Source organism: Pipistrellus kuhlii, unplaced genomic scaffold (genome assembly GCF_014108245.1).
Source record: "Pipistrellus kuhlii isolate mPipKuh1 unplaced genomic scaffold, mPipKuh1.p scaffold_m20_p_1, whole genome shotgun sequence".
In the NCBI taxonomy this organism is placed as follows: domain Eukaryota; kingdom Metazoa; phylum Chordata; class Mammalia; order Chiroptera; family Vespertilionidae; genus Pipistrellus; species Pipistrellus kuhlii.
The window spans coordinates 23,885,910-23,901,005 of record NW_023425404.1 but is presented as its reverse complement, the minus strand read 5'-3'; the positions used below and the strand labels follow the sequence as shown (position 1 = coordinate 23,901,005).

General features: G+C 36.9%; 1 protein-coding gene across 10 annotated transcripts in view; it reads left to right on the top strand.

Moving 5' to 3' along the window:
* The window catches only part of ARID4A (AT-rich interaction domain 4A), a 66,157-nt gene extending 52,276 nt beyond the window's left edge, over positions 1-13,881 (top strand). For 5 of the 10 annotated variants that reach the window (XM_036435287.2, XM_045580178.1, XM_045580155.1 and 2 more), the window contains 5 exons: positions 1,318-2,454; positions 2,744-2,848; positions 7,530-7,721; positions 8,303-8,449; positions 12,036-13,881. In XM_036435287.2, coding sequence (XP_036291180.1) covers positions 1,318-2,454; positions 2,744-2,848; positions 7,530-7,721; positions 8,303-8,449; positions 12,036-12,139 — 1,685 coding nt within the window. In that variant the 3' untranslated portion in view covers positions 12,140-13,881. Of the gene's footprint in view, positions 1-1,317; positions 2,455-2,743; positions 2,849-4,097; positions 4,121-4,184; positions 4,358-4,381; positions 4,863-7,529; positions 7,722-8,302; positions 8,450-12,035 lie in introns of those variants that run through there. The other 5 variants (XM_045580165.1, XM_045580162.1, XR_004987436.2 and 2 more) reach the window with 4 other exon arrangements.
* Positions 13,882-15,096: the final 1,215 nt, after the last annotated feature.

The window sequence follows — 15,096 nt, the reverse complement described above, 5'->3', positions numbered from 1 at the left end:
TTTGAACCTACAGTTTTACTGTTAGCCTGTAGAATGCTTGTGTGCCAGTTAGGAAAGGGCATTCTTCCTTCTCTGTACTGCCATCTGCTGGAAGATTGCCATATTAAACAAATGCAACATGTCCACAGAGTGAAAGATCTAAGGTGATATGAGCTGTGCAGTGCATAACCTATAAAACTATAGATAGTAGTCTTGCTAAACTACTTACAAAAGAGGTTATTTTTTTAAAAATTAATCCTCACCCAGCATATTTTCTCTGTTGGTTTTAGAGAGTGGAAAGGAGGGAGAAGGAGAGAGAGAGAGAGAGAGAGAGAGAGAGAGAGAGAGAGAGAGAGAGAAACATCAATGTGAGAAACACATTGATTGGTTGCCTCTTGCACATGCCCCTGACGGGTTGGGGATTGAATCTGCAATCCAGGTACGTCCCCATGACTAGGAATTCAATCTGCAACCCTTCATAATGTGGCTGACGCTCTAACCACGAAGCCACACCATAAGTCTATAATGTATAATATATTTTAACATGAGAACAAATGAATTCTAAATTCTGTATATGGTAAAATCACAAAATAAAACTAGGTATCTTTTTATTTACAAAATACATTTAAGTTTGCCTTTTTGATCTTCTTTACAATATAAACACCATGTGGACAGAATTTTTATATTTTACAGCTCCTATACCAGTGGTCAGCAAACATTAGTCAACAGAGTTCAAACCGCGGTTTGCTGACCACTGTTCCTATATAGTCTTAAAACTATTTTTAAAATTATCTGACTTAGAATGATTTCTTTGTCTCTTAATCAAAATAGTACTTAAATTTTGAGAATTCACATTGCTCATTTTGTATGTCTTTCTTTCCAGAATTATTTTTGGTAGAATGATTAGAGTGTAGGTGAACATATTTTATTCCTAAGGACATAAAATGGCCATCACATTTATTAATCACTACCTACATTAGATCTCAGATCAAACCACTTTGTCATTTCATATCTCAAGTGTCAGTTCTTTGAATTTTCAAAGGAGTATCATAGCCTAAGCATGATAATAGTGCAAATTGCAAAATAGCTCTTTTACAGAATTAAGATAGTAATATTTTCTATGTCATGTATTTTTACATGGAGTTTAACTTGAAACACTTCTCCACACACGTTTTTGGCACAAGTATATGATTTATTTTATATCAGAAATTTTTGTAGGAAGGTATTTAGAGGTACATGAGTAAGGTTTGTGTGTGTTTTTTTGTCTTTGGCAGAATTTTTATTACAAAATTACATTGGTAATTAAAATAGAAACTTTTCTAATATTTCTTCTTGCAGACTCTTGTTCATCTGATAGTGAAACAGAAGACCTTTTAGAAAAGAATTTGATGAATGAAGAACTTTCTCCTGATATTAAAGAAGAACTAGAAAAAAACGAAAATTTAAATGATGATAAACTAGATGAAGAAAATCCAAAGATTGCTGCACATGTATTAAAGGAAAACGATAGGACTCAAATGCAGCCTTTTGAGACTTTGAAATTAGATATTGAAGAGAATGAACAAATAGTACAGATTTTTGGAAATAAAGTGGAACAAACAGAAGAAGTTAAGAAAGAGGCAGAAAAGTCCCCTAAAGGAAAAGGGAGACGAAGCAAGACAAAAGATCTTTCTTTAGAAATTATCAAGATTTCATCATTTAGTCAAGATGAAGCAGGAAATGAATCTCATATAGAAACTCACAGTCTAGAATTTCCTTCGCTAGACAATAAAAACTTTTCTTCTGCTACTAAAGATGAAATTGACCAATGTGCAAAAGAAAAAAAGTTGAAACGGAAAATACTGGGACATTCATCACCAGAGAAAAAAACAAGAATTGAGAATGGAATGGAAATGACAAATAGCATATCTCAAGAAAGGACCAGTGATTGTGTTGCATCTGAGGGAGTGAAAAACTTAAATTTTCAGCAACACTTTGAAATAGAAAATGAAGGAATGCCATCTTTGATAGCAGAGTCAAACAAAGGCATTCAGGAATTGACTAGTGAGAAATTTGATAGTCCAGCTGAAGAAACTGTAAATACTCCACTGAAGGAAGAGGAGGATACAATGCCTCTGATTGGGCCTGAAACCTTGGTTTGCCATGAAGTGGATTTGGATGATCTGGATGAAAAGGACAAGACCAGTGTTGAGGATGTAGTAGTTGAAAGCTCTGAGTCTAACTCTCTTGTTTCTATTCCATCCACCCTACCTCCTGTAGTACAGCATAACTTTTCAGTAGCTTCACCACTTACTCTCAGTCAAGATGAGTCTCGAAGTATAAAAAGTGAGAGTGACATAACCATAGAAGTGGATAGTATTGCTGAAGAATCTCAAGAAGCCCTCTGTGAGAGGGAATCAGCAAATGGATTTGAAGACACCATCGCCTCTGCTGCCTGTAGTATAATTGTTCAAGAAAGAGAGAGCAGAGAGAAGGGTAAGGACTTTACAGGGGGGAAAATCAGCTCGTATATTAAAACCAAGTATTAGTAAATTAAGAGTTTAGGAACTCTGGATTTATAAAATATGTTCCATTTCTTCCACCCTCTCTTCCTTTCCTTTTTTCTGTCCTTCTTTACTCTCTCCATTTCCTTTCCCCTACCCTTTTTTTTAAATGTATGACATTTATATACATGTTGTTATTTTTAACTATGTATTATTCATTTGTACAAGTGAATACATATACTTGTTATTGACTTTTCAAGATCTCTTTCCCTTTTTTTCAGGTCAGAAAAGACCAAGTGAGGGAAACAGTGGATTACTGGCAAAAAAGCAAAAGCGTACTCCAAAGCGAACAAGTGCTGTAGCCAAAAATGAAAAGAATGGAGCAGGTTGGTGCTTTTCAATGCTCAATTCGTTGGCTTGATCATTTGTGTCAATGTAAAAATAAATTTGGTTTATTGTATTCTAAAATAGCAATTTTCCCATTAATTTTTAATCTGAGGTGTTTATCAATTAAAATAGCTGTGATTATTTATTATGCCAACTTGTATTTTTTATGTAAAGCAGTTAAATATTAGAGGAATGTATTTTGGAAACTTGAATAAAAGTTTCTGTAGTTGTACAAGCAGATTAAGTTTACATTTCTGAATGGGATGTTTTTCTTAAATCTAGAAAAGCTAATTGCTAAATGGTTTGGTAATTTTAAAACATAGGGAAATAAAAATCAAGAAAATTAGTTCATATGAATAGATAACATGAAAAACAGACTTCTGTACAATAAGGAATAAAATTAAGTCATAGAATATAGTAGAAATAAACATGGTTGATTTTGACAAATTAAAGTTTTACCTTCAAAACCTGCCTTCATACAAGTCTAAAAGGGATACTCTAAGTTCGTGGTCGGCAAACTGCGGCTCGTGAGCCACATGTGGCTCTTTAGCCCCTTGAGTGTGGCTCTTCCACAAAATACCATGGCCTGGGTGAGTCTATTTTGAAGAAGTTTAAGTTTAAAAAATTTGGCTCTCAAAAGAAATGTCAATCGTTGTACTGTTAATATTTGGTTCTGTTGACTAAAGAGTTTGCCGACCACTGCTCTAGGTTATACTAGATACATGTGCCAAAGAAAGAGCATATAATTTTTTTTTAAATATATTTTATTGATTTTGTACAGAGAGGAAGAGAGAGAGAGTCAGAAACATCGATGAGAGAGAGTCATCGATCAGCCTCCTCCTGCACACCCTCTACTGGGGATATGCCTGCAACCAAAGTACATGCCCTTGACCGGAATCGAACCCGGGTCCCCTCAGTCCCCAAGCCAACGCTCTATCCATTGAGCCAAACTGGTCTCGGCAAGAGCATATAATTTATATAAGGCATTTCAGGTGCTCAGTAGCCTTTATGTGGCTGGACAATACAGGACTTGAGTATAGAGAAAGAGAGATGGGAAATGAGACTAGAAAGGTAGCAGGAATTACAAAGAGAAAATGAGTAACTTTATAGTGGAGAAGACTGGTGGGCACCACCTTAGTTAGATGATCAAAGTGAGCACCACCAATAATGGGACAAATTGAAACTATGTACCATCCGACACAATGCAGTAGTAAGAACATAGCACACATCTGTGATTTCCTCTCAAAGATGCATGACCTGAATGTAATCATGAGAAACGATCAACAAATTCAAACTGTAGGATATTCTATAAAATAATTTCTAAAATTGTCAAGGTCATGAAAATCAAAGAAAGAAGAATTGTTGCAGATTGAAAGGAGACTTGTGAGATGTGACAACTAAATGCAAAGTGTGATTCTCACCTGGAACCTATTGCTATAAAATAGAGAAACTTGTATGGACCTGAGGATTAGACAATAGCAATATATTTGTGTTAATTTCCTGATTTTGATGGTTGAATTTTGGTTCCATAGGAGTGTGGTGGTTTTCAAAACATTTCCTCAAATTTGTTGATACTATTCTCAAGAGACAAAGCTAATTCTCTCCCCTAGAGTGTGGGCTGAATTTAATGACTCACTTCTAACAAAGTGGAAGTGATAGACTACAGCTCTGGAGAATAAGTCATAAAAGGCACCATAAATTCCTCCTTGCTCTCCCTTGGATCACTTTCTCTGGGAGAAGTTAGCTGTCATCCTGTGAGGATACTCAAACAGTCTATGTAGAGGCCCAGGTTGTAAGGAACTGAACATATCCTGCCAACAGCAAGCAGGAAACTGAGGCCTCCTGACAACAGTCATGACATGAGTCACCTGGAAAGCATATCCTCTGGCTCCAGTCAAGTCTTCAGGCACCACAGCTTCAGCTAAAAGCTTGACTGCAATCTTATCAGATCTCCCGGTCCAGACCACACAGCCAAGCTGCTCCCAGAGTCTGACCCTCAGATACTAAACATCTGTTTAATTTAAGATTTAATCTAAGATTTGGTGTAATTTGTCCATGACTATACATAGGAAAATGTTCTTGTTTTTAAAGAAATAAGCACTAAAATACTCAAATATGGTAGGGCAATTAATTTTCAAGTGGGTCAGAAAAACATTTTTTTGACAGCTATACTTATAAATTTTTTGTAAAGTTGAAAATGCTCTCAAAATAAAAGTTAAAAAGATTGAAAAGGAGGAAAGGAGAGGGGTGAGTTTTACTTTTTGGAAAGAATCTTTGGCTTAACTAACTAAGGCAGTGAAGGAAGGAAACAGAATCACTAGAACTCAGTTAACGTTATGAGGAATTAACATATTGAACACAGGAACATTACCAGGTTGTTGTAAGAGTAATTTAGGGATTGTTAAGTTAGAGGACCCAGTATTAGGAAAATTGGGGCCTTGAGCTTAGAAGAAAGTTTGTTTTTAGAAGATAGTTGTCAAAGGAGTGCAAGACAGTGAGATTGCTATAGGAGAACAAAATGAGAAAAAGTAAAGTACAGCATAGGAAATGTTGTAGTACATGTGTGGTGCCAGGTGGGTACTGTAAATATCAGGGGGAACACTTTGTAATGTATATGATTGTCTAGCCATTATGCTGTACTTGAAACTAATACAAAGTAATATTGAATGTAAACTGTGATTGAAAAAAAAAGGAAGAAAAAGGACCAAGAGTATAGTTATGTAAGATATCTCTTTATATGGGTCAGCCAGGAAGAGTAGACTTGAAACTGATCTGAGAGAAATTGAAATCAGTAAACGAATGGGTTTTTGGTTTTTTTAATATATTTTTATTGATTTTTTACAGAAAGGAGGAGAGAGGGATAGAGAGCTAGAAACGTCGATGAGAGAGAAACATCGACCAGCTGCCTCTTACACACCCCCTACTGGGGATGTGCCCGCAACCAATGTACATGCCCTTGACCGGAATCGAACCTGGGACCTTTCAGTCCACAGACCGACGCTCTACCACTGAGCCAAACCGGTTTCGGCAAATGAGTGGTTTTTAAAAAATATTTATATCTTATTGATTTTTTTACAGAGAGGAAGGAAGAGGGATAGAGAACTAGAAACATCGATGAAAGAGAAACATCGACCAGCTGCCTTCTGCAAATCCCCTACTGGGGATGTGCCCTCAACCAATGTACATACCCTTGACCGGAATTGAACCTTGACCCTCTATCTACTGAGCCAAACTGGTTTCGGCTAAACGAGTGGGTTTGAGTAAGAAAGGCGTTCCAAATGCTGTAGAATAGTCAATAAGATTTAAATATATAGTCATTGAATCTGGCCATCATAAGTATTTGGGACTGTAATAATAGCACAGTGATGTGATCAGAAGGTGTGTAAATCAAGGTAACAGAGAATTTCTTTGAAGAAATTTGCCCTTAAAGAGAAGGAAAGAAGTGCTGAGTAAAGGGAAAAGCTTTTTCTCCCTTCCCTCTCTAAGGGTAGGAAACATCTAAGCATGTTGGTAGACCGAGAAAACTTGAAGTTAAATGAAGATGGTGAATTGACATTGGGAATTCCAGAGAAGCTGAAAGTAGATGGTTTTAAGAGTATAGCTAAAGAGATTAGTTTGTCCAGAAATGGTTTTCTTGTTTTGAAGCCAAATGGGCAGCGAGGACATACAGGTAGGGGAGGGGCTGGGAAAATGCCTTTTCATTTGAAAGCAAGGTTTGCTTTTGAGAGAGAATAGGGTGGAAGTAGGGTATAGAGCTTCAGAAATGCAAAATTGAGGGGCAATTCTCATTTGTTATTAAGTGAAAACCAAAAGCATCTCTAATACAGATTAGGTGAGGAGGGATGTAGAGTTTTAAACAAATATCTGCTCACATTTTATTATACATATGTTAAAGACTGTAAATCAAGATCTTTCTTGCCCTACGGATTTGGTTTAGTGGATAGAGCGTCAGCCTGCAGACTGAAGGGTCCCAGGTTCGATTCCAGGCAAGGGCACATGCTTGGGTTGCAGGCTCAATCCCCAGTAGGGGGCATGCAGGAGGCAGCCGATCAATGATTCTCTCTCATATTTCTCTTTCTCCCTCTCCCTTCCTCCATAACAACAAAAAAAAAGTATTGTTTTTTTTTTAATCTATCTTTGTGCATATATATATATATGTATATATATATATACACACACATACATATATATATACATATATATATATACATACATACACACACACACATATATATATATAGTTTCAGTAGGTTTTCTTTATTGATTTTAGAAAGGGGGAGAGAGAAATATCAATGATGAGAGAGAATCATTGATTCTCTTGCATGCCCCGTTCTGGGGGGGTTGAGCCTGCAACCCAAGCATGTGCCCTTGCCTAGAATCGAACCTGGAACCCTTCAGTCCGCAGGCCAACGCTCTATCCACTGAACCAAATTAGATATCTAGTTCATTCTTGTTCAACAACTTTAGCAAAGTACTCAATAGTATATTATTTTTAACTATTTCCCTATAGGTAGACATTTAGATTTTCCTTTAAAAACAAAAAACAAAACAAAAAAACTTTGCACATTGTGTACTTATTTCTATAGGATACCAAAAAGTGTAATTGCTGATTCTGTTGCATATTGATATTTGAGATTTATATATTTTCTAATCTGAGTCAATTTGTTGTTGTTATTATAGGACAAAGTAGTGATAGTGAAGATAACTCAAGTAAATGTACCCCAGTAAAGCATCTTGGTGTATCTAAGCCACAGAAGCTTGCACGATCTCCTGCAAGAATATCCCCTCACATCAAAGATGGAGAAAAAAATAAACACAGAGAAAAACATCTGAATTCATCCCCTAGGACATATAAGTGGAGCTTTCAACTCAGTAAGAAGCTTATAAAAAACTTGAATGTATATTGTAAAGTGGTATATATCTTGAAATGTCAAAATGAGGAATAAATGACTATCAAATTCATTTATTTCAGTTTCCAAATACTGTCTTATCAGTAATCATCATTTGTTACAAATCCATGTCATTTCATAATACTAACTTGTTAACTTTTCACTGAAGGAAAATCTCCAGTTAGGAATAAGACATTATGAATTGATGAAATAATTACCCTTTCTAATATGAAAATAACTAGTAAATGATAAAGCCATCAACATAAAGAAGCTATTTGAATAAATAACTACAATTATAGTTCAGCATTGCTGTGTTTTGATGTTTCTTTTTTTTTAATCATTTAAAATATCAAGTAATGCTTAGTACGGAAATATTGGGCTACATAAAAAAATCTTATTCCTGAAATTAATTAATGTCATCCCTGTTTATAGAGACTTACTAGCACAATATAAATTTTAATAAACTAAAGCTTTTGATGATTTGTAAGTTGGACTTCTGAAGAATTGCCATATTTTTCCTGAAAGAATTATTTTTAAATTCTAATTAACATTTTCCACTCTTAGATGAATTAGATAATATGAACAGTACAGAGAGAATCTCTTTTCTCCAAGAAAAACTACAGGAAATCAGAAAATATTACATGTCTTTAAAGTCTGAAGTTGCAACCATCGACAGGAAGAGAAAAAGATTAAAAAAGAAAGACAGAGAAGGTAATTTGATTATAATTTTTCTTTCCTCTAGTTTTTAATATATAGCCTATATCATCTTAGAAGATATAGGTTTGCCACTCCTTGAATATAGTATACATTTATTAATTGTTGTTTTTAGACTCTTAGTATTTTCTTCTTTGTTGCTGTTGAAATTATTCAACAACTGAATTAATCAGAATGAGACTCTTAAAAGCGACCATGATCTGTTTTACAAAATGTGTGATTTTACTAAATGTGATGGGTTCTCAAGAGTTGACTTGCTTGGAATTCACTCTTTGCACAATATTTTAATGGCTGCCTGTTAATAGGTACTGTATTTGTTATGAGGTTCGCCAGGTTGTTGTGATCATAAGTCATTTCCTAAGCAACTACCACTCTCTCTATAAAAGCCTAAGTGTCCATCGCAAACAAACAGATGACCGAACAGGCTACGTAGGGTGACCAGGTCATCAGGGGGGTCAGTGAGGGGCGACCAAACGACCAAGCAGCAGGCTTCTTGGGTCAACTAGGCCTGCGGGGGGGCAGTTGGGGGTAACCAGGCCAGCAAAGGGGGACAGTGAGGGGTGACCAGATGTGGGGGGGTAGTTAGGGGTGACCAGGCCAGCATGGGGGCCAGTAAGGGGCTACTAGGCTGGCAGAGGGAGATATTGAGGGGTGACCAGGTCGGGGGGGGGGGGACAGTTGGGGGCAACCAGGCTGGCGTGGGGGGTTTGGGGCGACCAGGCCAGTGGGGGGGTGGGGGGAGGGACAGTTGGTGACTAGGCTGGTAGGGGGGCAGTTAGGGATGATCAGGCAGGCAGGTGAGTAGTTAGGAGCCAGTGGTCCAGGATTGTGAGAGGGATATCCCAGATTGGAGGAATTTGTAAAAAGCAGGAATTTGTAAAAAGATGTAATAGAATGGATAGATAGCAAAGCTAAAGAAATCCCAGTAGGAAGTAAAAAAGACAATAGGAAAGAATCAGACATATTCTGAATCATAGGATTTCTAGAAAAAGTACTGAATAAACATAGGAGAAAGTTGTCATCAAAGCAGTATTATAAGAAAGATTTCCAGAACTGAAGGATATGAGATAGATGATTGAAAGGACTCACTGTGACCTCTGTGAAGGAGAGAAAAATACACCAAAGTATGTTATGAAATTTCAGAACCCTATGGATAAAGAGAAGATTCCAAAAGTTTACCATATAAAGGCACATACAAAAAAAAAAAGGGTCTCAGAATGGCATGAGGTTTCTCATGTCACATTTTTTTATTTTTAAATATAATTTTTTGATTTTTTACAGAGAGGAAGAGAGAGGGATAGAGAATTAGAAACATCAATCAGCTGCCTTTTGCACACCCCCTACTGGGGATGTGCCTGCAACCAAGGTACATGCCCTTAATCGGAATCGAACCTGGGACTCTTCAGTCCCCAGGCTGACACTCTATCCACTGAGCTCAACCGGTTTTGGCTGTCACATTTCTTCTTCTTCTTTTTTTTTTTTTTTAATATATTTTATTGATTTTTTTACAGAGAGGAAGGGAGAGAGATAGCTAGAAACGTCAATGAGAGAAACATCGACTAGTTGCCTCTTGCACACCCCCCACCAGTGATGTGCCCACAACCAAGGCACATACCCTTTGACCAGAATCGAACCCAGGACCTTTCAGTCCGCAGACCGACACTCTACCACTTAGCCAAACCTGTTTCGACGGCTGTCACATTTCTTAATGGTAGCACTGGGAACTAGAAGCCAAGCTAAGAAGACAACATGAGATCCAGCAAATATGGAATTCCATGTAGAGAAACAGTAAGGAAAATCTCAGGATGGTGAGGGAAAGCAGTAGGCTGACCATTGCATAGCAGCCCTAGAAAGCAGTACTCCAGGAGCAGGATGGGTCAGGAGAAGCGGGTTCTGGGAGGACTGTTTCTTTAAAAAATAAAAGTAAATTACCTGCACTGAGAGGATTTTTTGCCTACGGCAGAGAGTTAAAGAATGAATTACTGACAGAATGACCTGTATCATATGTGGTCTTGAGTCGTTCTATTCCCAGTGCAATTGCAACAGTTTTTAATTCCTGGAAATATGTTGGAGCAAATGGAAAGGTTGAGATAAAAGGGAAATTATTTCCATGTTTGTCTTTTCTTTACTGTGCTGTAAATAGCAAGAAGTCTTAACAAAATTTTTAAACACAGAAAGAAGGAGAGGGCAAGTTAAATTGAAATTTCTTCAGAGAACCCTCAACACTTTTGAGTTTCCTAAATGTGATATAAGTTTCAGACAATTGATAAGAGTTTCTTTCCCTGTTCTGTTCTCTTAGTTTTTTGTAGTTGAAGTGAGACTTCTATCATACATTTTAAAATTTGTAGTAATGTGTTTGTTATATTGGTAGTACACACACTCTGAGAGACATACTTAAACAACAGTTGAAACTTATTGAATAACTAGCACAAGGATCCATGCTCCAGAAGGTCGCTGCAACCCTCCTGTAGCTTCCCCTGGCTCCCCCTCATAGCTTGCTGCCTGCCCCCTCCTGTAGCTCTCCACCACCTGCTTGTAGTTTGCTGCCCCACCCTCCTGCAGATCCTCGATTCGGTCATTACATGGTTGGATATTAAGCCTCAGGGTGTAATAGATAATTAGCATATTCCTCTTATTATATAGGATGTTCCATAAAGTAAGAACAACTTACCCAACTGGCATCGCTCAGTGATTGAGCATGAACCTATGAACCAGGAAGTTTGCAATTTGACTCCCGGTCAGGGCACATGCCCGGGTTTCGGGTTTGATCCCTAGTAGAGGGGGTACAGGAGGCAGGGTGAATTCCTTCTAGGGACCTTTAAGTAGGGGTTTAAGAGTTTCAGGCCCTTGCTGGGCAGCTCAGTTGGTTAGAGCATCATCTAGATTTGCCAGGATTTCAGGTTCAATTTCAGGTCTGGGCACATACAAGAAGCAACCAATGAGTGCATAAAAAAAGTAGAACAACAAATCAATGTTTCTTTCTTTCTCTCTTCCCCCATTTCCCTCCCTCCCTCTCCCTCCCTCCCTCCCTCCCTCCCTCCCTCCTTCCCTCTCTCTCTCTCTCTCTCTCTCTCTCTCTCTCTCTCAATCAATCAATAACTAATAACAAAGAGGCTCAGGGAATCTTAGGCTTTAAAATCAAAGAGAGCCCTAATCGGTTTGGCTCAGTAGATAGACTGAAAGGTCCCAGGTTCGATTCCAGTCAAGGGCATGTACTTTGGTTGCAGGTACATCCCCAGTAGGGGGTGTGCAGGAGGCAGCTGATCAGTGTTTCTCTCTCATCGATGTTTCTAACTATCCCTCTCCCTTCCTCTCTGTAAAATATCAATAAAATATATTTAAAAAATAAATAAATAAGAGTTTGTCTTTTTAATATTTAAAAATTTATATTGCTTTTTTTTTTATCTGAGTTACTTTACTGACCAGAGACTGATTCTACCCATTTGAGCTGACAGTTTATTCCTACATGCATCATCTAAGAAAACTACAACTGAAGAGAATAATGTTAATTCCTAACTTGCCAGTGACTGGGCATCTTTGCATGATAGTTTTTGAGTCTAATGTAGTCGTTTTGATTCCACAGTGTCTCACGCAGAAGCCTCCATGTCATCTGCTTCATCAGACACTGGAATGAGTCCCTCATCATCATCTCCCCCACAAAATGTACTTCCTGAAGAATGGAGGTGATACTCGTTTCCTCTGCCTTCTCAGCAGTTTGCTGCCATGGACATAAATCCCAAAACTCTGAAATACAACCACAGAAAGCACTCAACTGGCTTGACATTGCTAAGTACCTATATCCTGTTGACCCTTCCAGGCTGGATGGTATCTATTCCCTTCTTTTCTTTTTTCTGTTGCAAAAAATAAGCTGATTAATAACTGAAATTTAGGCAGTCTAATGTATTTGTCATAATTTTTCTTCCATATTTTTTATTTTTTGTGAAGATAGAAAAAGGGCACTTAGCAAATATGAATTTGTATAATAAAGCTTTCAGGTGTTATAGAAATCATAGACAGGCAAGTGCGCATGCTAAACATCAAAACATTATCCAGCTGAATAGTTACTGCTGCACTTTCACTAAGGTGGACTGAACACTTGGTGAGTAGGGGGTTTATGTTGTGTGTTTTTGTTTTTATTGTCGTCGTTGTTTTTTATTTTTGTGGAAGCACTTGCTATGTAGAACTGCCAAAGTATATGTTCAGCAGTGTGCCCAGGTTTAAAGTGTAAATGGGACAAAATAAATTGTGAAAGGAAGTGTAGTTGACTGAAAACTAGTTGTAATAAGTCTTCCACTTTTTATAGTATTTTTGAGCACACAATTATGCAAATATTTTAATGTTTATTAATGTTTACAGTGGAATTGTGAATAAGTTTTCAGTGGACTATCTTATCCCTTGACAAAAATATTTTGTCTTTTTTCTATGTAATTTCAGAGTTTTTATTTTGTTACAAAAAGACAAAAATGAAATATATAACAACAATGAAGTTATTTAACAAGATTTCTAAAGCTGAAATTTTTGTGTAAAATAAGGTATTATCTTGCAACTTGTTAAATATATTTATTCAGACATTGGATGTTGTATTTTTATGTATTTTTTAAAATATTAATAAAATTGAAAAAAAGAAAAATCTAGGTTAATTCACTTTTTGGATGACGTAGCTCTCAGCTGTCCCTCTTACAGGATGCTGCACCAGCAGCTCTGCTTGTATTGAAGGGAGTCTGTCTCAGTCCTTCACACGGTATGATCTATGAATGGGCATCTGGATCACTAAAGTACATCCTCTTTTAGACACTTTGGCAGTCCTAGTATTTAAACTGTTTTGAGGATCAAATTTTTGGTTGCCCTTAAGATACTTTGTCACAGTTTTTATGTTTGCTATTACTGCCGAATGAATTTATATCTCCCAAAGTTGAGATGCAACAACCAAGTAAAGCAATTATGTATGCTATGTCTGTGAATTGTTCCACAGACTGATACATTTTGTAAATAATTCTTCCAAAATCGTGTATTTAAAGCAGTTTTGCCATATACATTATGTAAAAACGTGATTTTTTAAAATCGGTTTTTAAATTCATGTTTGTACATTGAAAGTTTTTTTTTTTAACTTCCTTTCTGTGTTTAATATGCTGTAGAGTAATAACCTAGATGCTCTAGACTGTATATCAGGATCTGATTTACACCAACCAAGTCAGAGCCAAACACTAGTGATGGCATAGCATTACTAAAATCATTGTTTCTTAATTTCATTTTACCACATTGTGAACTTGTGATTCAGAATCCTTCCATTTTCACAGAGAATTAAAAACAAAAAAGTACTCTTGTAAAATGCACCTCTCTGTCTTTTCTTTACAAAGCAGAAGTATTTCAATGTAAAATAAAAATAGAGCTCAGTGGGCAGTATTAATAAAGGCCATGTTTTAAACATAGGCTTTATATATTTAATTTTCATTGAAATGATTGTTGTTTTCCTCTAAACATAGGCTTTATATATTTAATTTTCATTGAAATGATTGTTGTTTTCCTAAGTGCCAGTAACTTACAATTAGAAAGTCAGACTTCGAAAACAAAGCATATTCAATATATTCTTCAATTTTCACAATAAAATTTTTCTAATACCTAATTATAAAATTGAAAAAAGTGTCATTCAAATCCAGTTGGAATTAGGAAGCAACCTTAGATTTAAACATTAGAAATTTTAATAATTTACTTGAATACCAATTCAGTAAATCTGAGATAACTAGTTATCAGATTGGATATTGTCCCTTCTAATTGATATAAATTTGGTATTGAAGTATTGGGACCTTGTTACAGAGAGAAAAATTATAAATTCACTAGAGGCTCAGTGCACGAAATTCGTGCACAGGAGCAGGGGTCTCTTAGCCAGACTATATCCTCCAATCCATGAGCCCTCTTGCAATTCGGGTCTGCTGGCTCCTAACTGCTCACCTGCCTCCCTGCCCGATCCCCCCAAACCTGCTTTGCCTGCCGGCCTGATTGCCCCTAAATGCCCTCCCCTGTCAGCCTCTTCACCCCTAACTGCTTTCCCCTGCTGGCCTCATCACCCTTAACTTCTCTTCCCTGTTGGCCTCATGGTTCCTAACCACCTCTGCTTCTGCCCCCTGTACCATGGCTTTGTCCAGAAGAACATCTGGAAGATTTCCAGTCTAATTAGCATATTTCCCTTGTATTAGTATAGATTGGGTATATGGACACTGTTAAAATTCTTTTATTTGGACCTAGAAAGTCTTATGAAACAAAGTCAATATTGACTAGATATTAAAATTAAAGATAACATAGTAAGTGATTATTGGTTAGGTATTAAATTCAAATATTGGGCATATTTTGAGTTTAGCTTAAACTTTGAGTAAACAGACTTGTATGTGACTAAAAAAGTAAAATTATAGGTACTGTGAGGAGCATGCCCACACCATTCCCTGTCCCTGTCCCTTTCCCTTCCCCACCAGGGCACTTTACCATTTCCTTCCTCACTCCCAAGCTCCAAGGGCCCTTCCTTTACCTCTATAACTTGTTCTTAAGGTCATTTTTTAAAAATATATTTATTGATTTTTTTACAGAGAGGAAGAGAGAGGGATAGAGAGTTAGAAACTGATGAGAAAGAGACATTGATCAGCTGCCTCTTG